At 34.3% G+C, this 26713-nt stretch overlaps 3 protein-coding genes across 4 annotated transcripts in view; 1 reads left to right on the top strand and 2 right to left on the bottom strand.

Moving 5' to 3' along the window:
- LOC111050056 (DNA ligase 3) overlaps window positions 1-2976 on the top strand; it is a 36721-nt gene extending 33745 nt beyond the window's left edge. Inside the window, exon 16 of the mRNA XM_039423613.1 lies at window positions 52-2976. Within this exon, the coding sequence (XP_039279547.1) occupies window positions 52-238 (187 nt within the window). The 3' untranslated portion in view covers window positions 239-2976. The remainder of the gene's footprint in view (window positions 1-51) is intronic.
- Window positions 540-10726, bottom strand: LOC111058281. 2 transcript variants are annotated; one of them, XM_039423616.1, is made up of 2 exons: window positions 10473-10726; window positions 540-2403 (listed from the first exon to the last, which is right to left on the bottom strand). In XM_039423616.1, the coding sequence occupies exon 2, from the start codon at window positions 2391-2393 to the stop codon at window positions 1215-1217; it is 1179 nt and encodes a 392-aa protein (XP_039279550.1). In that variant the 5' UTR covers window positions 2394-2403; window positions 10473-10726; the 3' UTR covers window positions 540-1214. The 2 variants fall into 2 exon arrangements, with proteins under 2 accessions (XP_039279550.1, XP_039279549.1); XM_039423615.1 differs by having other exon boundaries at window positions 10488-10726.
- A 2226-nt stretch (window positions 10727-12952) lies between these two features.
- Window positions 12953-26623, bottom strand: LOC111050058 (thioredoxin reductase-like selenoprotein T homolog CG3887). Its single transcript, XM_022336296.2, has 4 exons — window positions 26289-26623; window positions 18980-19109; window positions 18052-18247; window positions 12953-16089 (listed from the first exon to the last, which is right to left on the bottom strand). The coding sequence occupies exons 1-4, from the start codon at window positions 26450-26452 to the stop codon at window positions 15962-15964; spliced, it is 618 nt and encodes a 205-aa protein (XP_022191988.1). The 5' UTR covers window positions 26453-26623; the 3' UTR covers window positions 12953-15961.
- Between the last annotated feature and the right edge of the window lie 90 nt (window positions 26624-26713).

The following is a 26713-nucleotide window of genomic DNA, read 5'->3' as shown; positions in this document are numbered from 1 at the left end:
AATAATGTGATGATGTGTGGGTGTGGCGACTTCCTTGACTATTTTGCTCAGTTTTGGTGGGAAACTAGTGAACGGATCGTTGGAAAGAGCGACACACACCGTGGTCTCGGAAGAGGGAGAAGGAGAGGACTGCAACGACATTTCGGGTCAGCCCATTGTGGTCGACTGGCTGTGGGACTCAATCAAATTGAAAAAGCTACAAAATGTATCCTTATACAAACCATCCTGGGTCTCATGATTCACTAGCTGATTATTTATTCGATAATAAAATTGTTAATTTATTTGCCAACTACCTAATTTATCATTCAACTACACTGAATATAATTCATTCTCAAATAGTTGAATTCAAATTTCAAAGAATCGCTTTAACCTTGTCTTAAAAAGAATTATTTGGAAACAGTCGGAATTTTAAAATTGTACTTTAAAAAATAGCAATTATTTTTAATAAGGTACTAAGGCCCGGTTGCACAAAAGTCAGTGAAATTTAAATCGTGATTAATTTCATGAGAACCAATTAGAGAAGACTTTTTCGAGAAATAGGCTTCTCTAATCGGTTCGTGAAATTAATCACGATTAATCTACGTTTCACCTCTCTCTCTCCATTCTGTCTCTGAAGAAGTTGATATGTTCAAGATGAACAGTCTTGTCAGCAGCCTACCTTAGTAGGCGACCAATTTGTCATATTTAATAATGGCGAATCTCACATCTTTTCTTGCTTCCAATCTTTTTCTCTCTTAGACTTCTCCTAATTCGTTGAAAATCTTCCTGATAGTCCTCTGAAATTAAGATATTCGAGCCTTTAAACTTTTTACTGTTTTCCAGAATTCCTATTCTCCTTCTCCTTCTAGTAATTAATGAAAGTAGAATAGGTCTTATATAATTTCCTTTTTCTCCTGATAGAATCCACCTCGATATCATCTATCTGAACATTGAGTTTTCTTTGATCAACTCAACAACTGTGCAGAACAAATCTCTTAAGAGATACTTTATTTGAGAGAACTTTATTAGTTGAATTGCTTTTATCTAAGATAACTTAACGAGAAAATACTTTAGAGAAATTTTCTTAGTTAAAATACTTTATTTAAGATAACTAAATTACATCTAAATAAATAGCTGAAAAGATCATTCATTCGGTTTTATATTAATTCATCTCACTGTTTAACTTAACAAGATTGGATTTATGAATAAATAGACCATGTCTAATATAATCTAATTTATGGTGTCAACATTTCATTCTTCAAACATTCAACTATAATATGTAATAATCTGTTAGGTTTAAGACTGAGAAGATCATCCAATTCCTTTGGCAAGTTGTGAAAATCACCATAGATTGCTTTGGAATGCATGCTGACTTGAACAACCTGAGATAGACGTATGAGGCAGTCATCAAGTTTTTCGTGCGATGTTCCCAGTTCTATAACGGTTTTTATTCTCTCTATGATGAAAATAAATGTGCTTGCTGGAATCAATTTCCTGTTGAAGCCTTCTCTCAACTTCACTAACGATCCACAAACTGAATTATGCAATTTCACAAATAGTTGTTGAGATTTTTCGTTGTCCTCGTAAAGAGACGATAGCACAATCCATTTCACTAAAACTGGATAAGGGGAAAGAGTTGAACACATTGTTTGACCAATTGTCGTAGGCCTAGGCTGTTTGTTGTCAACATCAATCATAGATGTAAGCTGCGAGCTGTACTTTTCTATCCATTCTATGAGCACTTCCAAGATAATGTTTGGTACGTTTGTCCATTTTGAAGTGCCGTCTATCCGACCATACATTTCAGTTACTGTTCTTATGAAAATATTACAAAACGTGGGAACGGATAAGGGTAGCGTCTTCAATTTACCAATATTATCTGGGTAGAGGAATATGAAATCATAAATGGTGCGATCCACAATAAGAGAACAAAATTCAGAAGTTACTGATAACTGACACCCCAGGATTGAGGTTAGAAATAAAATGTCTGCGTTATCAACTGATATAGCCATGGAAACTAGCTTAGCAAGTATCTGCCATCGTTTTGAATGTTCGGCACTGAAAAGAGTGAGAAATACAGCTATCTTTGTAATGTTTTCTGATGAAGAGCTGAAATAATCGAATAAATGAATTAGAAGTTTGAATTGTTGTGAGTGATATGATGGGTTGTAGACGAACAGCAATTGTCTTTGGTTAGCGGCACAATGAGTCAGTTCGCAAATCATTTCACAGGCGCGGTTCACATGGAAAGCTCTCTCTTGGCTGTTTGTCACAAATTCCTTCATTTTATTAACAGCTTCTGTATCAGAGTAGGAAGACAATACGTTTTTCATTGATGTTAAAATTTCGTCTTCCACTTTTGAAAACTGTAGTTCTCTTGTTGAAAAAATTGAGAGTTCATTATTTCTATCCATTTTTGCGTTTCTAAAACAAAAAATAGCATTATTCAAAACCTATGTGAATCAGATTTAGGTGTGGCTTTTATAGAATATAATTTAAGAAAAATTCTACTCTCAGAAAGCTCTATCAATGTTACGTTTTCTATAATACAAAAATATTAACGGATTTCCTGTTAAAAAAATCAAAAGAACCATTTAAGCAATAAAAAATTGACAGTTCTTCATAGTCAATCTGAAATTAGTATGTAAGATTTAATTTGCAAGAAATGTGCATTATACAGAGTGTTTTTAAATGAATATCGGGGTTTAAACAACTAATATTTGTTACGAAAATATTTATTCTTCCGGTCCGTGGATCGGTGTGTTACTCAGAAAGGGGTCCATTTGGAGAATAGTAATATTCTTGAATAACAATTTCAAAAGTGAAGCTGTATGTTTTTCATCAAAATTTATGACAATTATACGATGATAACTGTACACTGTATTCCGAATGATGAAAAAATGTCATTTGAAAGAAAAATTAAACCTTCCTAACCTACCTTTGAACCTTCAAAACATCATAGTCCAGTCACTATATACATTGGTGATTGCAATATATTGTAGCTCTAATGTTTCAGTATATTATTTGGATACGTAAGAGAAGTCTAGAACAACTTCCTAGTGTTAGATACAGAGTGGCCCCAAACACATTTTATTTTCGGTTCATTTTCCATTTTTCAGCTATTTCTACCAAATTCAGTCATCGGACAGAAAAATTTGCTCGCATTTTTTTCAGATTATAAATTTCGGAAAAAATTAAAATAATCGGAGCTTACTATCTCCAATGAGTATTGAGTTGAAATTTTCAAAAATGAGTGAAGTTTCAAGAAAAAATAAAATTTGATTGATTTCAATTTTTAATCAACAATATTTTCCGATTATCTAAACTGAAATGTATAATTCAAAATCCCTCTGAGCGTAATTTTGTGCTCTACAACCAGAGACCAGGTTTTCATCTTCAACCATCATCACCAACTTTATTGTCCTCACATTGAGATTTTGAACAAGGAGAATGAAGTTGTTGATGATGTTTTAAGCAGAAAATGTTGGTGTTTTTCAAAATGCAAGGAGCATTGTTAGCAGGTGTACCTGGAAATCCAAATAGTACAGCTTTTTACTGAACAATATAGTGGTTGTAAAGAACAGTTTGGCGTTAAAGTGAAACTTTCACTTCGAATGTTGTGGCTGGGCCATTTTTTGGTCGAATTGTATAATATATGAGATAGAGCGCTCTACCCAGTCTCAGGTTGTAGAGCACAAAATTGCGCCTAGAGGGATTTTGAATTATACATTTGAATTGTGAAAGTCGGAACATATTGTTGATTCAAAACTGAATTCATAAAAATTGATATTTTATTTAAATTTTACTCATTTTTGAAAAATTGTAACTCAGTACTCATTGGAGATGGAGAGCTCCGAATGATTTCAATTTATTCAGAATTTTATAATCTAAAAAAAAGGCGTGAGCGAATTTTTCTGTCCGATTACAGGATTTGGCGGAAATAACTGTAAAATAGAAAATAGCCAGAAATACGAGGTTTTTGGGCCAGTCTGTATCTAGCATAAGGAAATTTTGCATGAAAAAATTGGTTAAGAAGTACAATTTCAAAAATTCTTAGCCTAATAATAATACTAGTAATACAGATTACTAATGTTCTAGGGCATTGTTCCTGTGTAAAAAACATACCGTACCTAAATATAATTTTTAAAATGTACAAAAGTATACTCACTCTGACCCAATTTTGTTTTTTTTTTTACTTAATTTTTCCCACTTACTATTTATTTCCAAATAATGACTGAACATAGATACAGAAGTAAAATTTTTCACAAAAATCTATGACAAAACTATAGTGTGGTCCACGTTATAATGGCAGTATTTGATTAACATTGGTGTTGCTATCCTTGTCTATCATTCAACAAAACAGATTGCGCTATCTTTCTATAGCTCCGCAACGTTGCCAAATCCGTTTTCAACATTGTAGAAATATAATTTATCAAGGCAGAAAATCGGCAACGCTGTTTTTCTATTTTTATCTACTACAATAATTATAACGTGGACTTAACCATATTTATACAAAGCTAAAGAAAATATTAGGCTAACAATTTTTCAAATAAATAGAATAAAATGGCGTCGTTTAAAACTGTATTCATAACAAAAATCGTTGATTTTACTAAAAGACAAGAATTACTTTTTATTAGTAAATTTAATAACAAATTGATTGACACCTCATTTTTTAAGATTGTCCGCAATTAGCTGTAGATCTTTAAGATAAGGTTCTCAAACATACAGTTTGGGACAAGCCATTTTAAAGCGCTTTTTACTTTCCCTGCCCTATTACCATAGGTAAGGAAAGTATTGCTTTCCGAAAAAATTAAGGTATCCCAATTTCCAAATTTCTATACGTTTCAAGGTCCCCTGAGTCCAAAAAAGTGGTTTTTGGGTATTGATCTGTATGTATGTATGTGTGTGTGTGTGTGTGTGTACACGATATCTCATCTCCCAATTAACGGAATGACTATAAGGATCCTTACACTATAAGGATGTGACACGAACAATTTCGATCAAATGCAATTCAAGATGGCGGCTAAAATAGCGAAAATGTTGTCAAAAACAGGGTTTTTCGTGATTTTCTCGAAAACGGCTCCAACGATTTCGATCAAAATCATACCTAGAATAGTCATTGATAAGCTCTATCAACTGCCACAAGTCCCATATCTGTAGAAATTTCAGGAGCTCCGCCCCATCTATGCAAAGTATGATTTTAGATTCCCAATTATCAGGCTTCAGATACAATTTAAACAAAATAATTCAAATGGAAAAGATTGAGCATGAAAATCTCTACAATTAATGTTCTGTAACATTTTCACCTAAAATTGAAAATAAATATTGTTTCTCTATGATTCTATTAAATCATTCACTATAAAGAGAGACCTCGTGTGTCTCCAGCGTTATTGTCCTGTTGCTGCTACCAGCTGGCTTAGATCTTGGCTCAATAGTAGACTTGAGATGCGCGTGAACACTAGCGTCAGGTGATCAATTTTCATAACGGCAAGGTAAGTTGTGTGAGTGCGCCACACCAGATTTTTTGTACTGGCGGCGATCAAGTTAACAGGGAAGGAAGCTCTCTGATTCACTGATTATCAGCTGATCACCAAACACCATCTCAATTATCTTATAATCAGCCAATCAAAGAGCTTTCTGCCCTGATGACTGGTCCACCGACAGTACAAAAACGTCTGACGCTTCATGTCAACGTTAGTAGACAGAAGGTTGATCACTCACAGGTGTAAGATTCAAAGTGGTGAGGGGAACGCCAGCGTGACGTCACGTGTAGTAAAAACGTAATCACACTGAGCATACAATTTATTTACTGTATCTACAAATAATACATCTTGTTTAATCCCCTCAAGATTAACCTAGAACTTTGAAATTCTCTTTACTTATAGCGAATGAATCACCGATTCTAATGATGTTAAATATTTTAAGTTCATTCAACTTGTATGAATAAAATGAAGTTAAAAGTTTTTCAAGAATCTAAAAACGTGACATGAAAAAGTTGATAAGCTGTAAAAGCCTGTTCTTCAGTCCTCTCAACGGTCCTTTGTCCGAGGAGTCGTCAAGTCAAGCGTTAGTAGACAACGTTATACCACAGAATACAAGATTATAGAAGTTTTCTCTGGTTATACTATTATAATTTCAGATTAACCCATAAAACAATCTTGATAAACCAATGCATTGCAATAAACCAAAAAACATCTAGGCGCCTAGACAAGCTGTTATAAGTTCTTTGCATTCTATTAATTTTGATAGTGCATAAAAATTGCATTCAATGAGGCATGCACAGCTGCGGATTTTTCATCAAGTTACATTGAAATATTGAATTGCATGCGTCATGGCATGCGATTTATAATCAACTCGACAGCTGATTTATGATGAATAATTCTATAGTCTGATTTTTACTCTAATATTGGCATATGAAGGCTCCTTTTTCCTTTTATATTATCCTTGAAATGCAAAATTTCCAAAAACCTTGTATATACGTTGTCACGTTATTTTCGATGGAATAACGCTTAGCCTCCTGCTTGGCGTCAATCGGTAGAGCATGAGAGTTAGCTTAATAACTATAAAATCTGGTCGTGGGTTTTCTAGGGTATAATCTCACTAAAATCTTAATAGGCTCAGACAGGAGCTTTTGCAATAATTTTAATATTGATAATTTATAAAAATATATATAAATATAATTTATATCCTATGGTATTGGGGAATAAAATGAATGGTACACCATGAAAAATTTGATACATATATTAAACAAATAATCTCAAAGTTAGATCAAAGGAAAAATATATAGAGCAACAAATATACAATGAAACAAGAAACGAAATCAAATAAAATATCACAGATCAGTACTATTTTCTAGTTCTATAGCACGAAACTTTACCATGTGCTTTCACTTCATTGATCATATGCATTTATCTGCATGTAGCTTTGACATCAACTTGCTGTTGCTTGTCGATTTGGACAATCCTACTTTATATATTAACTTCCCAAATCAGAGCATGATAAATTGACAAATCAACAATTAAATATATATTAATTTCTACAGTTTCCAATAAATATATATATATCTCAGGGTGCAAGATTCGGCACCTGATGGAAATAGATAAATCAATTTATCCAATGAACCAGAGCTACATTATATCATTACAAATTACATTATAAAATCAATGATCATGTGAACATTTGTATTATTAGCTTAGAACTTAATATTCTTTCAATTGGTGTATCCTTTGATATATAAATTGACTCGTTCCTATTCAATAAAATATTTCTTATGCCATTTTTAAGACTTGTGCAAGTATTTTTATTAATTTCTTAATTTTTAAAACCTTTCCGACAAGCTAGCTTTTATTTCTTATTTCATTCGAAGCACTGAGGGCGCCCTATTCTATTTTCAACTATTTGTCACTCACGTGCTGGATTTTTTATAAGTTGCTGATGGCGATCCGAATTCCTGGTAGTCCTGGATATTTGGTGGCCGAAGTCGTCTCTTCCAAGGGATTAAAAAATATTTAAATGACTTTTGCTTTACTATAGCATCACAAAGTCTTATGGAAAATTAATAATTTGATTTAACTTCAAGTCATTAAAAAGGTACAGTACGGTAAAAGATATTGTGCTCTACAAATTTTGGTGACATTCCATGGTAGTGGTTGGCAGGCAAGTGGGGAAGTTCTACTTTCTTTTTCACAATTTTCATTTCCAACTTGCAAATTTGCATAACATTTAAATAATTCGTTACTACGCCATTCAAGGCTCAAATAGTTCGTGCCAATCTATTAAATTATTACTTATGTCACCCATCTAACATTATATCTGTCTTCGGGCCATATCCAAAACATAAACTAAACAACAACAATTTATAAACTCTTATCATTTATAGAAATATATACAAATATATTTGAATCTGCTCACTATTACCGCCCATCAATTGCTACCATTTGATTGGTTCATGCAAATTGTTACAGTATACATGCATTTACGAACCTCCTACTTCCTTAATACATTAAATTATTTTTATCTTGGATTTTTTAGTACATTTTTTACATGCAATATAATTTTCTAATGATTATAGGTTGTTTCTCACTTTATAACATTTAGCCATGTGCATTTTTGGTTCCTCTAGTTGCATACCATTTAGTTACAATAAATTTCTGCCAAGGTGTCTGGCTAGATTTTACGTTATGCGACTCAATCGATCATTATGTCGCCGATCAATAGATATTTTACGCCTAACCTCAAATTTCCAATACTTTATATAATATATGAGTAGCAAATTATTTCCATTTCTATTCGGCCGTTATAAATTTAGCCATGATACCTGATACTATCTAATCTTCAAAAACAATATCGCATTTGGCGATATTAGCCTATTATTCCACTTAGACCTATAAATTTCTTTCAAGTAGGGATTTTTATTTATCCATCAGAATTTGATTCGTTACAACGTCGACGCGCAATTTAAAAAGGAACATACCTGTCAAATTTCATGAAAATCTATTACCGCGTTTCGCCGTAGATGCGCAACATATAAACATTTAAACATTAAGAGAAATGCCAAACCGTCGACTCGAATCTTAGACCTCACTTCGCTCGGTCAAAAAAAAGCAGTCATAAATACAGCGTAATTTACATTAAACTTGTACTTTACTGTTATTCACTAGTTTTCACTTTTATTGATACGGTAGTAACTATTGAGTTCTAGTGTAAATCTTTCAGTTTTAGTTTGGTACATAGTCAACTAGTTTAGCTACCGGAAGTTATTATTCATATATTCCAGTTTTATTGTGAATAGTATCAATACTGAAATTTGATACTACAGTAAGTTATCAATATGTTAATATCAATAGCACTGGTGAACTCAAAGAAAACTTTCAGCATTTAGTTGAATAAAAAACATTGATGTTATACTGCTTAAATAAAAACCAATTATGTTATTTATGATATTTAAAAAAGGGAGATAAAATGATTTGTGATAATTATCGAGGCATTTCTCTGCTTAGCATTGTATACAAGTTGTTCACAAATATACTTCTGCAAAGGCTCATCCCATATGCTGAGGCGATATTGGGCGATTACCAGGGGGGTTTCAGGAAAGGCAGAAGCACAGTTGACCAGATTTTACATTGAGGCAGGCAATGGAGAAGTGCATAGAGCATGACATAGTTCTACACTTGCTTTTTGTGGATTATAAAAGAGCATTTGATAGTCTTTGCAGAACGAAGTTACTTGAAGCCATGAACAATAACGGTTTGCCATCAAAACTAATTAAGCTGGTGTCGGCTACCCTGAACGAGACATACTCTAGGGTAAGGATAGGCAAGTCTGTTGGAAGGCGTTTTCCTGTGAAGTATGGAGTAAGGCAGGGAGACGCTCTCTCGGCATTGTTGTTCAATTTAGCTCTGCACGAGGCAGTAAAGGACATTGCACATGAAAGTACTGTTGTGAATAGATTGTGGCAGGTCTGTGGATACGCAGATGACTTGGTCATAATAGCAAGAACTGTGCCGGCCTTGAGAGAAGCTTTCACTCTACTGGTGAACAATAGTGTGCCAATGGGTTTGAAAATCAATGAGGCCAAGACAAAGTATTTAAGAGTGTCACCAGCCGTAGTTAGAGGAGCTACTAGAAATATGAAAATTGGACCCTACACATTTCAGCAGGTGGATGACTTTGTATACCTGGGAACGCTTGTGACAAGTAGTGGTAAGATCACAGCTGAGATACAAAATAGAATAATGGCAGGTAACAGGTCATTCTATGCAAGTATAAAGTTATTCAAGTCTCGACTACTATCAAGAGCTACAAAGGTGAAGTTGTATAAGGCATTAGTCAGGCCTGTAGTATGCTATGGCTCTGAGACTTGGGTACTTAATGCTGGTGACATGGAAAGGCTACGAATTTTTGAAAGAAAGGTGATAAGAAGGATCCTTGGCCCTGTGTGTGAAAATGGACACTGGAGACGGAGAAAAAATTGTGAAATTGAGCGTTTCTTGGGCAGTGAGGATATCGTCAGATTTATCAAGGCTGGCAGGATTAGATGGATAGGACATATGGTAAGGATGAATGATGAAAGAGTTGCAAAATGTATATGGAGGGAAAGGCTATACAGTAGAAGAATAAGAGGTAGGCCTAGGAGTAGATGGACGGATGATGTGGAGAATGATTTAAGGACGCTTGGAGTTCGTAACTGGAGAAGGCAGGCACAGGATCGGGAGAGATGGAGGGGCTATGTCTGGGAGGCCAAGGGTTGTAACGACCTGTAGCGCTGAGGAGTAAGTAAGTAAGTATGTTATTTATGAAGAATGCTGACAGTATAAAGTGAATCAAACTATATACCGGTATGTATTGGGCACGTCACGTTTTAACTGGCCTGTAAGATTTGATTATTAACAACATTTTAATTAATTATTAACCATATTGGAATTATAACATTTTGTGAATCATTCAGTACAAAGTTTAATTAAAGTTGTTTGAATATGTTTGGAAAAGTTTACCTGTAATGGTATTACCTTCTTATGTGTAGAATTTAGTTATTCGTATTTACGTTTTTCTTCTCACTATAGGATCTAATAATAATTGGTCTAGGAGTATTTTTTATGAAATATTAGCCATTAAAAAGTAGCATGGTTAGTCATCTGCAATAATGTGTATTATCTCTCACTAAATCTTATTGATTGTAAGCCATCTGATTTGCATTTCGCTGTAACATATGGGCTGACAATATCATCCCATTGAGATTAATTGAATACTAATAGGAGGGAGACTTGACACTTGACACTGGGGAGTGACACAACACAAGAGAAATTCACCTTTTAACGGCGCATGTGCTATGTATTCAATCATAGTTCCATAAAAAGCCACTGACAGCGACACCGTTTGGGCGACACAATTTTTTTTTGCCAATGGAAGGTTAAGAAGTGTACAATTAAATTTCAACCACTTAGTGCAACCGGGCCTTAGTGCTCTTCCTGATGGCATTCGAATTCCAAAAAAATTACTGTCAATGTTACAGATAACTCAACTATTAAATCAACATCAATTTTAGTTGTCAATATTTATAATCATGAAAATTAATCAACAACTATTTTAGTTGTAGACAATATTTAACATCATAAACCTTTCTTTTATCTCCAATTTATTTATTCAGAATAATTAGTTGTTATTTTCGTTATTTTTCAACTGAATTTTCAGTTTTATCAGGTACAATAATTATTAGTATTTTCAATTTTCAAATTATGAAAGACTTATTTATTTAAGAGAGAAAGCAATAGGAATGCCCTATACACACATTAGTGCATCAGTTTATGAATGCAGAATGAATGAATGTTAAGTACTGAGGTGTAGTAGTCTCGCTCGAATTCGCGCTCTATCTATGAGACCATGAGACAGCTCATGAAAGAGCGGCTATGAAGTACGATTGAATATAAAGCGCATGCGCCGTTAAAACAGTGCATTTCTCTTGGTGTTGCTCCCCAGTGTCAAGTCTAAAACTTATGGCATAAAAATTAAAAATCAAAGTACCCTTTTTTACTTTCAATTCATTAATAAAAAATAAATTTGAAAAAGAGAGCACATCCTTGAGCAGAGCTGCCAACGGTGAGTCTTTAGAACTAAACCAAAGTCATTTTTAAAACTCAGCATCAGAATGACTTGGAATTTCGATGACACCTTCAAAGGATCGTTGGCAGGCCTGATACCGAGCTTAGCAAGGAGGATCCTCCTTGGAGCTTAGCTTAGCCACTACACTACACTACCTCCGTAAACAAAGCCGTAGTGCATTCGTGTGACGTCAGCACAGGTAGGGCTCCTACACCAATGAAAACACTAGCTGATATAGATCAGCTGAAATCAACAAATTTTTATTGGTGTAGTATACATGTGCTGACGTCACACGAATGCACTACGGCTTTGTTTATGGAGGTAGTGGCTTAGACAGGACTAAAGTAACCTGCTTCATTACACATACTGTATTATTTATAGAAATAACAAACTAGACGGGACTCTGCTGCTTCAATCATTGGTTTATCTTGTTATTATAATATTTATCTCAAATCTCATTCCTATAGTGAAATCCACGTTATAATGGCAGTCGTTGATTAATTATTGTGTAGCTATCCTTGTCTTGTCTATCATTCTAATAAAGCAGATAACGCTATCCTTTTCTAGCTCCTCAACGTTGCCAGATCTTTTTCTAACAATGTAGGATTATAATTAACATAATATTTAATGAATCCTATTATTAAGTGAGCAATTTATATATGTTCAACGGATCTCGAAAACGGCTCTAACGGTTTTGATGAAATTTGCAATATAGGAGGTTCTTGATATAAAATTCCGATTGCACAGGGTCTCATTCCTGGGAAAGTCGCTGAAGGACATAAAAAGGAGAAATCTATCCTTCCAGGAACAGCTAATACAAGACTGCAATTTTCATCATCTGTTATGTACCACTAATAAAAGAGAGATGCGATTATTCCAGCTGTATGGCCCAGCAAATACAATATATTTCAATCAGCTGATCACGTGTAAAACGTGACAATATTATCAGCTGAGAAGAAGGAGAAAAGGGAAAAGAAGAAGAAGAATGAGAAGGAGAAGTAGAAAAAGGAAAAGAAGAAAGAGGAGAAGGAGAATCTATTCCTCCATTCTCTATCCATTCGCAATTGCAAAAATGAATGTGATGAGGGAATAGGACAAAACAACATAAGAAAACCTAATCCCGTATTACATTCATCTTCATCATCTATGATTTATTCCTTTTAAATTTTATAAGACATCTTTTATAAGGCAGTGGCAAGGCAGAAAATCGGAAACTCTGATCTACTATCTTTCCCCACTGCCATTATAACTATAACACATTATAACGTGGAACTATAATAATCTATAGCGTATAACTATGTACATAATAATATTAAAAATACTGTAAATGACAAGGGCAACTTCAAAAGAAGTAGAAGGTGTTTTAAAAAGTGTACTATTTTAATTTCATTTTTATTTTTAAAAATACTGTACCAAATTTAATTTTAATTATCAATACAGTATTGCTAATATGAACAAAAGAGGGTTGAATTGATAGACACACTTTGGAAGAGATAAAATATAATCGACACACAGATGAACTACAACGAAACTAATATATTATTATACACTGTATTTACAACAAATAACAAAAACATGACATGTCAGAACATTAGAAAAAACTTTTTCTAGTGCCAAAATAAGGAAAAATTCAAGTTATTAGGAAAATTACAGAAAGCATTGAAATATGTGATGAATCTAGTTTTATAAAATCACATTGAATACATATATAATCTATATTAATTTTATAAGGTACGACCTTAAAATGGTCTCACATAAGTTTCTTATCTTGGAAACTCATTTAAAATCATTAAAATAGTCACTTTCAAGCAGATATTGAAATAATCATGTTCGTATATGCTACATAACACACACAAATAGACTTTGCTGCATTTCTTGTAGAAAACGTTTTGGAAAAGTAATAAATAATTCAAGGGTTTTTAAGCATTTTTATCCAGACTATTGAAATGATCGAAACTACCTTCACTGGTTCTCCCTAGCGATAGTTCTGATTTAGATGTGTGTTATTACCCAGTGGGTTCATGTCATTCAGTTGTTAACCCATGGGAAAAATGAGCAAAAATGAGGATATTAACAAGAACAAAAATGCTGTAACTGATGCTGCAGAAGCTACCTCTCTGCAACTGAACGTTTTGTTAAGAGCTTCCTTGTTAGTCCTATTGACTGTGGGTTCACAGATGGGTGGCATAGACTCAGTGGAAGATTGCTCACTTCTGAATCTAGTCTATTTCTATGGACTACTCTGGATGTAGTCATGGTCACTTAGGAAGTGACTGTGGATAAGTAAGAGCAACACTGCCTCTGGTGGTCTCTGCAACGATTTTCTTGCGACCATCTTCTGTTATGGTACTAGATTTTTCTCGATCGTTCTTCTAAGTTGTGGAAACAACCGCTTTAGCAGTAGAAGTACAATTAATTGGTGTATCTTCATCTGAATCAATTCAAAAGTGCTGACTAACGGGGGTTATCAGCACACTTATGCAAGCAAGTTGAACGACTACCGAATGCAAATGGCCAGAGCAACATTCAATTTTGCACAACAATGATGTAACATCAAAAGATGCGTACAGACTTGAGTGCCACGAACACGGGCACTTCACTTTTCATCAGCTGATGCTACGCTAATTATATCTGTACCTTACAGTTTCTGTATGAATACAGATATAATTAGTTGATAAAAAGTGAAATGCGCGTGCTCGTGGTGCTCGAGTCTGTACGCAGCTTAATGTGTTTGGGACCATCTTCTAGTGCTCAGCTTGTCACAGCTTCATTTCCTCACATATAATATGTGAACATACATCTCACACAAATCAAACATCTATGAGGATTACTACACACAAATTCTGGGGGCGAATTGTTTTTATTCATTAGGATCTGACTAGATTCCAACCAACTAGTTTAAAAAATCAAAAAACTTTGTCAAATTGTAAAACAACACCATCAACTAAAATCGTTTTAGTAGAATATTTAATTTAAAAAGCATGATTCTTAACACTAACCTCTTTTGGGCTAATTTTCAATCAAAACTTGGGAATGGAATAGTAAGGGCTATAAACCGTTTTTTTTTTAATTCCAATCATTTCATGTGTTTTTATGTATCAATGTATCGTTTTTTTTATTTCGAGTATAGATTTCATGTTCTGGATGAGTCAATAAGCCTGATAACAGCTAGAAGTAGTGGTTATAAAAGATTTTATCAAATCTATCTGTAGACATTGATAAAATGAATATGAAAATTTTGAACAATTACAAAAAAAACTATTTTGAGTAATTCAAGCTAAATGAATCAGTATGTTTGAAAGTGAAGCATTTCTGTACTTTGCGAACAAGTACTCACTTCCTGATAGCAGTATCAAAACTAGAAAAATCAGATGAGGCACGGAAAAAATAAATAAATTATGCTTACGACTTAAAGCTAATATAATAATGTGGTTTCTGTACAATAGTCAAACATGCAATTCAACCAAACCGAGTAGAAACATTCGTTCTTAATTTTCAACATCTAGGGAAACCAAATAAAAGGGCTGACAATACAACAATAATAAAACTATATAAATATGTAATTATCTATAAGAACTTAATAATAGTAACAACTGATCCTATAAAAAGGAAAGTAACATAATCTGAGGTATTTCTTGCAGAAGAATCCTGTACAAGCAACTGATGATATCATTCAATGGTCTAAAGTAATACTCGATTAAGTATCTCAACAAAACTATAAATACGTTCGATGATATATTTTAATCACTCGCATTGGGGTTTCAAAATGATATAGTCGGGTAAACTGTGGCAGAGCTTGTACGTACAGGCATGAAACTGCTCATTATATAAATGATTAGGGAATGATATCATTGAATATTTTAACATCCATCACCCAAAACTAAACTTGAACTAGATCACTAAATAATGCTCAACGCTTATAAGCTTCACTTTGAAGCTAATGACTATTACGATTAATACAATAGTTCAATTTCCATTACTAGAAAATTTCAAAAGGGATATTCATTTATGATATAATTTCATAACAAAACGTCTACCAATAAATATATTTATCAACTTTGCAGTCAATTCACTAATAGATTATCTAAACTTAAATAAAACTATAAATATTCTCAATCAAAATATAACCAGAAACATACAAAAAACAAAAAATAATAACATCTTCGAAAATGCATTCGATTTTTCAAATTTCGAGTTTTTATAATCGATTTATAAAGATAAATTATTGACAAATAGTCAATTTAGTGGCGTTACATTTAAAGGATAACATAATATATTTGTCAATACTTATTAATGAATGAACGCCAGCAATATTCATGGATGTACACCTGTTATGAAACACATACTTTATCGTTTTAGCACATGAAAAGGCGGATGATCAACGTTACAGTTTTGCAAATCCTCGTTTAATATCAATTTGATCATCAAATCGCATCTGATTGTCGATGATTTGGAACAATTCTGGTGGCTGAGGAATTCTTCCAGTTTCAAGTTTCGACCAAACTGGCATGTCTGCAACAAAACACAACCATTTGAAATCAAACTATAGAAAGTTATTCTGCATTACAACAACATTGGTTTTGGATTTGTTAGCTGTGAATGTTCATGAACTATTCTGAACTAGTCAGGCTACTAGTGAAAACTAGATGTATCTCAAACACATCGTAATAGCGGTATATGACAATAAATAACACAGGATCAGTGCTTCTTTTAGCACACACTGTTAATTTCTTGATTGCTGATTATGAAGGGTGCTTCAGAGAAAGCTACTAATTTAAGGGTAGTAAAATCCAGTAAAAACAAAAGTATTTCAAATATTGCTCTAGTCCTCTTTCACTTTAGAAGAAGAGGACATTCTAAAAAGGCAGGACCTAACCATGAAGATGACAACTATCGTGAACAAGAGCTGGTGTTTATTTTAATCATATTTCAACAGTTACTAAAATGTATGACCCTTCAGATGCGACCCCTCCTACCACTGTACTCGTCCATACAAACGCTGGAGCTTTTCTTTGAAAGATGTAAGTTTCTATGACAACCCCATGGTTCAAAGTTTTTTGAAACTGAGTCATAAGATCATAAGTAGGGTCATAACTATTAATCCTACTAAGAACTTTTAACAATAATCCTATTTTTATGATATATTTTGAATGTTTTCCTTGATCGGAGAATAAAGTAAAAGCTCATAATGAAAATATGGTAATCTCAATAAGTTGAAGACTGTTGTAGATATAATACTGTAACTTTCAGGATAAGTTACTGGACGAATATTTTACCTTTTGATGTACAACTGAATATCAACCCTTCGTAAGGGGGTGACTTAGGGGTTGTAACTCGAATATTTTAAATGCTAACACCCATTGTGTGGTACATCATTTTAAAACAAGAAAGATGACATCAATAAAAATGTTCTATGATACTTGTATCCAAAATGGCAGCTTATTGAAGTTTTAGTTTTTAAAGAAATGATTGGATACAAGCCATTTCGGATACAAGTATTATACAAAATGTTTATTGATGATGCAATCTGTATTGTTTTAAAGAGGCCTTTGAAATGATGTACTAAACAATGGGTGTTTACATTGAAAGAATTTGAGTTACGACCCCTCATTTCTTTTAGAACTAAAACTTCAATCAGCCGCCATTTTGGATACAAGTATCATAGTGCATTTTTATTGATGCCAGCTTTCTTGTTTCAAAAAGGCCTTTAAAATTATGTACCACACAATGGGTGTTTACATTTAAAATATTCGAGTTACACCTCCTAAAGTCACCCACTTATGAAGGATTGAAATTCAGTTTAACGTCAAAAGGTAGAGTATTCGACCAATAACTTATCCTGAAAGTTACAGTATTACATCTACAACAGTCTCCAACTTATTGAGGTTTAGGAGGTTGCAATATTTTTATTATGAGCTTTTAAATACATATTAGTCTCCAACTTATTGAAGGGTTCCCATACATATGACTCATTATGTATGATAATGGTATATAACCAAAACTAGTTTCTCAAAAATCTTTTTGTAAATGGCTGTGTCAATTTCTAGTCGCTTTATTCAATACGGATATCTACCACAACATCAACTTCACTACAACTAAAGTTAGGTTATCTAATACACAATATGAAAGTAACAGATGGTTGAGACAAGGAACTGACATTTCTCAGCAAATTATATAAATAAATATTACTTAACGAAATTCCAAATTAGATGCTGTTAACCATAAGCTTTTATATATCTGCATTTATTTATATTTATCATTTCTGCATCTATTTATACAAAGCTGTGGTTCTATTTCCATCTGTAATTATAGGAATTCTACAGTAATGACAACAGTTGTAATAATATATGTTTAAGATAGAATAAAAACACTTGGAAAAATGTAAACATCTAACAACTTAAGATGTAAAAAAGTAAGTTTTCTAAGTTTGTCACAATGAGTTTACTAATGCATGAATATTACAGAGGTACCTACCATTTAGCGTTATTTCAAACGCTCCCGTTGAAATGAGATGACCTTCAAGTGCATTGCACATGAAAAATATGAAAACGCAGGCATACAACTTGTTTTCAAGGCACCAATGCCACCACGATGGCTGCTGCATTCGCAAGTAGTTGAATACGTCTGCTCCACTTATGATGCAGATTATTAGTGCCACTCTTGCAATGCTCTGAAAGCCATATTCAAATATAATAAAACCAATTAAGAGCTCCATATTCAAAGACATACAAGAGTAGAATTCACATTCCACGATATATAACAGTAGAATCCACATCAGACATAATAAACTACCATTAAGTTTACCAGTTTACGTGGTATCCTATTATATTAAGCGAGCAATTTCTGTATTTTTATATTTGGTTATTTATGTCCAACGGATCTCGAAAACGGCTCTAACGATTTTCACGAAATTTGGAACATAGTAGGTTTATGATATAAAAATTCGATTGCACTAGGTCTGGGAAAACTGGGACTGGACTAAACTGGACTATTGCACTAGGCACTGGGAAAACTCACTGAACGACATTAAAAGGATAATTTATCCTTGGAAAAACAGCTGAGACTTTCGTCGTCTGTGGATAATAAGAAAGTGCGTCTGTGAAAAATCAAAATATCTCATCCCCAAAATTCATAAGCTGACGTATAGCCAGCTGTAAAATACAAACACGATCATTTTAAAGAATTGTGTTCGTTTATCAATAAATAAAAATAACGAGCAAAGCTCGGTGCCCCGATATTTAAACAAAGATTAGAGGAAATTTTTTAGAAATAATTTTTTTTCTGAAATTGATTATTCAAAAATCTATTTGATTTTAGAACAAAAAAAAATCATTCATGATTAGAAAAACATTCAAAAAATAAAAATGATACAATACAATAAGAGTGGAGAAATAAAACTTACCAAAATTCTGACAAGTAACATGAAATGACTAGGAGGGTCATAATTTCCACCATGAATACTGATTTCCGGATATTTCTCTTGTATTATAGTTGTGTAGTCGTCAAATACTTTTCTGTATCCACACGAATAACTGAAAAATACAAAGTATTTTAAGATGAATGATCATTTTGATGGCAAACAAGAAATGATGTATTAGAGGACCTACAGGCCCACGTGGAATGTGAATCCTGTTCAGAACTAATTCCTAGGCATACCGAAGTTATCGAAGATAATTCTTGGGCAAGATATGCGTCTACCCTGTGACCTGGAGTATGGATGCAAGCCCGGAGAGGACCTGGAACGGGAAGACTACATCATCAAGCTCCGGAAACAGATGGATGAAATTCATGAGACTGTCCACACAAACATCCAGGATGCCAGTGTCATGATGAAGTAACGTTATGACATCAAAGCAGACCATGGAGGATACCAGGCTGGTGACAAGGTTTGGTTGTACAACCCTCGACGACGTCGTGGATACTCTCCCAAGTTGCAAACTTCCTGGGATGGACCATATGAAGTGGTCACAAGGATCAACGATGTGGTCTACATGATCAAGAAGCCACGGGTACTCCACGAATTGTCCACTTCAACCGACTGGCACCCTATCATGAAGACAATACTGCAAAAGAAGCTCAAGAACAAGAAGTGCAGGTTCTTCAACCAGCCAGTCCTGACTTTGAAGATTTCATCGCCAATCTGGAGATGTCACAGGAAGAAGGGAATGTCACCGACAGTCGCCAGGACCTGTTCACCCTGCAAAGGAGCTATGCATTGGCCCATTGCATAGCTAGGAATGTGGGAGTATCACGAGGGATCACTATGGTCTTCAGGAGGAAGTTTGGAAGATTGGATGAGCTGAACCTTCAGAATCCAACAGTGGGAAAAGCAATTCATCTTCAGGATCAGAATCAACATCTGTTCTATTTGATAACAAAAATACCAACCCAAGGAAGAATCCACATATCAGGCCTTGTGGCATAGTCTAATGCACCTACGGACTCACCTCCAATTCCTGGGAGTGGAGCAGCTTGGGATTCTCAGACTCGGCTGTGGCTATGATGGATTGGACTGGGAGATTGTGAGACCAATGAGACCAGTGTTTACAATCCATGGGCAGCCACACCAGTGGATCCATCGAAACCAGCTTGATTGCTTTCCACACCTTCAGTATGGATCTTGACTGTTCTGGGACAGATCAGTTTTAAGAAGGGGACAGTGGCCCACATGAATAAAACCAGAGCAAATGCTCATGAGCAAGAGCATGGAGCATAAGGTTTTGCTCATGAGCAAAAGGTAGAAGCAAAAGCATTTGCTCATTTTTATATGAATAAGCTTTACCTTCTACTCTTACCTTACGCTCCTGAACTCTGGAGCAAATGCTCACGTATTTTAAAGATTTCTCATCAGCTGATTCGCTTTTGTAGCCTTAATTTGTTTTTATAGCTCACGGAAGCCCTAAAGGTGCACCGCTTGTGTTTGCGTCGTCTGCTCTGTTTTCTATTTATGAATAGAGTTTTAGGTTAGTTGAGTTTAGAATTTTGAAATAATAGCGTGAAAAAATGGCATCTCTATAATAATCTTCAGCATATTCTTATAATATCAATAGCCTTCTTATAATCGTCTACACTCTCATCTTCTTAAATGCCTATTTCCTATTTTGTGATGGCTATCTTTATAACAGGTAGCCTAGCTATCTTTTGTAGAGATAATGGTGATATATATATCATGGTTGAATCTAAAAAGAGTTTTATAGTTCTCAACTATTGGTTGTGATCGTATCTGGTATAGTTTTCTCTTCCTCATACGAATTAGTTGAGCCATTTTACTATGAGCAAAAGGTGATAAGCTGCTCTAGACTAGACTCACCTTTTTTGAAGCATTAGCTTCAAAAGTTGAGCAAATGCTCTGGTTCATTCATACAATTTTGAGCAAAAGCTTTTACTTTTGAGCAAATGCTCAAACTATTTTTTATAAAAATAGCAAAAGGTTTTGCTCACGTTTATTCATAGAAAATGAAGCAAATGCTCAACTTTATTCATATGGGCCAGTGTTGTGGATGAGGCCTTCAGAGGGATGGCAGGAGGCGAGGGGTTTCTAGTAAACAACATAGAGGAGGCTTCTAGAACATTTTTCGTGAGTTCATATTGGTGCAGGGAGACGTCAACCAATGACAAGCGCGTTCAAAACACTGATTGGTCGGGCGTTCGACACCTCCAGATCCTTCTCGAAGGTTATGTTGCTTATATAAATGGCGCGTGTTACAGTCGGCGAGTCAGTTAACAAACTACAGTGGTATTGCTTGTTTCTTCTCTTATCGTGACATACTAGTGACAAAGTGATAATAATCATGACAGGCTAGTGATGAAAGATTTTTTGTAGTTGCTTATACAGTTTATTAAATTTGGTGACAGTTATTCCAGTCCTATTCGTAGTCCTATAGTAGCGCTCGTAGAGAAAACATCTTAGTAGTTTAGTTTCACCGTAGTGATAGTTTTCAAAACAATCATCTTTCATCAATAAGTGGGTCACTGGAACATAACCATACAGCAGCTATCTTCATACGTCATCATCGTCGGATAGATGAGGTCACCAACCAAACCACCGGATGGACTGATCCCGCAATTCGAGGAGGAGGAAGAAGAGGATAGCTTTCCAGGAAACCAAGGACTCAAAGTACGAGAACAACCAGTAAAATGGAAACTGTTGAACAATTAATGCTGAGTGAATTCAACACAGACATAATGAACTTGAAGAGTATCTCTTCGGAATTCAAGGAATGGGCTACGTCAGAATTTGAAAAAAACAAGGTTTCCAGAGCCGAATATGATAATTTCTTATAATTAGTTCAGAAATTAGCATTGGTAATCGTGAAAGTAGAAACGAGAGCAGATACTATTAGCCAAATAAGTGATTCTCTAGGGCATCCGAAAATTCACGACTCATTACAGGACATAAGCAAATCTGTTCAGGAAATTAAAAATAAAGACAGGCCTATTACTTATGCAGACATGATACAACTACTTCAAGCGACCCCCAGTCCAATAATCAAGTCAGGAAAATCCTTCCAAGAGAACAGGTAGTCTTAATTAAACCCTCAAATTCCACCGGCAATGAGAAACAAGACAGTGAAAAAATAAAAGGAACACTGAAAACCAAAATCGCAAGAAAGGATAACATTAAAATAAAAAAAGACAGTAGCCTACTCGTTAGAGGAGGAGGTTTACTCATTGTTCTGGATTCTCTAGAGGACAAAAAGAAATTATTGAAGAATAAAGCTGTAATTAATGATCAAATCAAGATAACTGAGCCCCAAAATAAAAAACCCAGGATAATTGTTTATGATGTTCCATCTGATCTCACTAACAAAGAGGTAACTGAAGAAATATATAACAAAAATTTTGTCAATTCAGGGATAGAAAAACAAAAATTTGAAGAAGGTTGCAAGCCATCATTCAAATTAGGGCCGAAAAACAAGGATTCCGTGCATTGGGTAGTAGAATGTAAACCCGAAATTAAGAAAGCAATAACTAATAAGAAAAAATATTTAAGATATGACATCATGTAGAGTTAATGATTACCATGCAGTGCAAAGGTGCTATAAATGTCAAGTCTATGGGCACATCACAAAACATTGTAAAAAAGAATACATCTGTGGTCATTGCTCCATCACAGGACACAACATCAAAACCTGCCCTTCCATTGATAAACCTCCAGTATTTTTCAACTGCAAAAGAGCTGATAAGCCCTCAGACCACAAAGTAAACTATCTAAAGTGTCTAAAGTGAATGAAGTTTGTAAATAGTAATCATATCAAGCAACTAATAGCTTATACCCCAATACATATCAATTATAATGGGATGTATATTTATCCATTGAATATCTTTGCCTGTTAAGAAATTATTCAATGCATAAAACTTCATTGTTTTAATTGTATTAATTGTTATAGTATTCTAATTTGTAATGTAGCCTAATTGTTTTTGATGAATCAATTTTATTTGATTTGATTCTTGGATAGTTATTCATATTATTTAACATAAGCTTGTAATAATTCGGTGTAATTTATTAGGTACTTATCAGTTTTTAGTTGTTTATAGTTTACCTCCGTGTGTTAGCCTATAGTGTTGTAAGTAATAAATCTAATCAGTATAAATCGCCTCAAGTGTTTTATTAGTGAAGAAACCCACAACAATACATTAATTTCATCATGAAATACAAAATTCAAGATAGAGTTGGGTAGCCATAGTTACAAAAAAATTGTATTGACTAGGTCTTGACTGGGAGTTCAAACTTTATAATGTGGGAAAGAGTGCACAAGCTTCATCAGAAGCCTCCTCTCAAAACTTCCCTCCTGTTCAAGAAAATGTTCTGGCATCCCGTAGAATATATCTAGTGTATCTCTAGAGATCTCTATTAATCCTTAGTTGAAGCCTGATTTTGGTTTCTGCCGATTCAATATTTTCATGTATAGGTGACATCAATCATGAAATCCAGCAGCTTCACATAATATCCAAAAATTGGTGGATTCCAGTTCAGGGCGCGGAGTAAATTTTACGTCTTCCTTTAATTCAGAGAAAGTTTGTTCACTAAGAACAAGGCACTGACTACCCCAAATAATTCCTTAATTCCTCTTTCTTCATCCATGACAAGTGAATAGGATAGATGACGTCAAGAAGTAAGATGGCAGGTCAAACTATAGTCCTTATGTACATCAAAAAATTGTATATTGTGTAGAATGGATCTCTCTCCAGCCAGATCTCGACATTGTTCTAAAAAACTTACTTATCCTGCATGGTTTTTTACATTGACTGGTGCAAAATAGGGGTGGAGTCCCTTTTCTTGTTAGTTCTGCAGCTTGGGATGTAAATTTAAATTATCCTCCTTGTAATGCGTGCATGAATATCAGCCCTCAGTACATGACTGCCCTCTGTGTACTCTTGACATGCAGCAGACTAGACAGTATATATATACTTTTTGAAGACCGTGTGGATGTATTTATTGCCTTATTTTGGAGCATCAGTATACTCTTACAGCTCACCGATGGCTTCCATAGCTAAAGTCTATAAATAAGATGGTAATGGAATAGGGCAAAGTAAACGGAATATATTATAAGAAGGGCTCTTAGTCAAATTACCACCCATGCCATTCTGGTGCAAACACCATCAATGTGGCATATCCATGTTAACTTGGAGTCAATGGCAAATGCCACAAATTCTACTACTGTGCAAAATCAGCAACCACAGACTAGTTACTGAGAGTCTTCCTCACATTTGAAGAGAACAATAGAAGTTTGTAATTCTTAAATGATAAAACATTTTCTTAGATAACTTAATATTCTCAAGTGATAATTGAGTAAAATATTCCTGATTCATTTATTAATTATATCTATCTAGATTAAAAATTCTAGTTCACAAGTTTATTTTGGACTAAAATAGTACAGAAATTTAGCCTGGAAAACTAAGCTTATTTTGGACAACAAATTCGGGAGAAAAATAACACAAGGATTGTCTTAGTGTTCTATCTACCAATGTTATAATTGGTAATTTATAAAATAAATTGGAGTGTAATTTATAAAATAAATTAATGAATCTCTCTTCTTCCACCGTCCGCTCTCGTAAGTAAATTGTAGTGTCACAACACAATTCCAAGGAGTTCAAGTTTATTGATCATTTATCAGGAAGAGTAGGGAGTCCCTCACCGAACAGTGTGTGGGGCTCACACGTAAGCTGATGGTCACCTGCCCTGCACCTAACTATCAAGTCCATACCTTACAAGCTTCTCAAGAAAGATTCCATGAGGTACGCATACCTTGCTCAAACCAGCCAGGACCAGATGCAAGATCCCTCTTTTAAAAGTCTTTTATGTTATAATTTATCATTTTTTGAAACAGCTGTAAACAGATACCTTCCAATTCCAAAGCCATGCTGTGCATCAGAGAACGGATAATTTATTTATCGGACAGAATATTACGAATTGATGCTTGATTGTCAACAACAAGGGTGCTTTATTCCGGAAATAGAAGAGCATTTCCATCCAACCCTTCCTCCATCTCACAACCTCGAGGCAAACAACAAAACACACATTCAATAGTTCTTAATTCAGCAAAACCAAATGCCAAACACGTTTTAAATATTTTTCGGAGGGATGATTGATATGGACATGTACCTAGTTTCTTAGTTCATCTGGATTGTCGTTATGCTTTTATAAAGTATTAATAATACTGGACTATCTTTACACTTTCTTATAAATTTATTTAACGCAGACCTACTTATTAGCTTATATCTCGAGCAAGTTACTCTTATGCAAGGGTAAAATGCAAGAATCTGATAAATCAAATTTAGGAACGAAATTTTATTTCATTTTTCATTGTCCATTTCTATTGATTATAATGCCAGCTTCAAAGAGTATTTTTTGGCGTAAATCTAGGTCCACTGCCGATCAAATTTTTGGTTGCGATTGATTTAGTACGTTATTTTGATCACTCAAATTAAACGGCGGTCACTATTATTTTTAAAATGATCAAAGTTGAAAGTAGCACAATTTTGCATGCATTTAACCTATACCTTGTCAGCCATATAGTTTTTTTAAACTTTAGATATGTCGGTACAGTACTTATGGATGTACTAGGCCTAATCTGATCCCTAGTTCCTTCCAGCATATTATAGCCATTTAAAAGCAAAAACCTAACCTACACTTTTACCTTTGAAACATCAACAAGCTTACCTCAAACTGGACCGCAACCCCTTTTAGCATAGGCCTATTGCAATTACAAACCAAAAACCTAACACCCTAAACTACCCAATCTGTATTTTACCTTTGAAAATAAACATAACTCAACCTAACCTCTAGCCGGCTAAATTCTAGGCCAAGAGGTGAGTGAAAAGTCTTGAACAAAGTGTGGTTAGTAGAACTTTTTTAAATTTGTAATGAGTACAGTATGCGGCCCAGTGGCCGCCGTTAAATTTTTGTGATCAAAATACCATAGCGTACTAAATCAATCCCAACAATAAATTTGATGACTATTTATCGGTTTGAAGTATATCGGTATTGACCTGAACTTTAGCCTATTTTTGTTGTTTTCATTTATCCATATTTGTTGTTTTAAACCTTATACACACCACTCTGATCCGCATGGAGGCGACGGGAAGGAGAGAATTTTTAACCTTTTATTGGTTTAAATGGTTGAAATCGTCGCCGTCATGCAAATTGCATTAATGTGAAGAAGGCTTGAAAGTGATTTTTTTATATTTGAAAATAATATTATACTAACCAGAAAAGGAACTTCAACGTTGGGCCAACATTATTGTTAAAACCTGCAACTTTGGTAGCTGGAATTTCTTTTTCAGGAGTTGTTTCGCCAAATATATCCCTAAAGGTAAACACTGCAAATATTAGAAAAACGAATCCGCACGCTATTCTAGCATAGTTAACCATTTTAAAAATATTTATTTGACAATAACAAAGGATAAAATTATGAGAATGACAGTACAATAATTATTAATCTTATTACAATATAAAATGTTAACTGTTAACTCACTGCTAACCTATTTTACGTCAGCTGATTAATAAATGTTCACTGCTCAGCTGCTCCAACCACAGCCTTCTCTTTCTGTTTCCTCTTGAAGTAAATGCAGTAAATTTAAATCTAAAAAAGTAAATTGAGAAACTATTGATTTTATTTTTACACAGAATAAT

The sequence above is a fragment of the Nilaparvata lugens genome, chromosome 3 (assembly GCF_014356525.2).
Source record: "Nilaparvata lugens isolate BPH chromosome 3, ASM1435652v1, whole genome shotgun sequence".
Taxonomy (NCBI): Eukaryota; Metazoa; Arthropoda; class Insecta; order Hemiptera; family Delphacidae; genus Nilaparvata; species Nilaparvata lugens.
The sequence above is the reverse complement of the archived record's forward strand: the minus strand, read 5'-3'. Positions and strand labels throughout refer to the sequence as shown.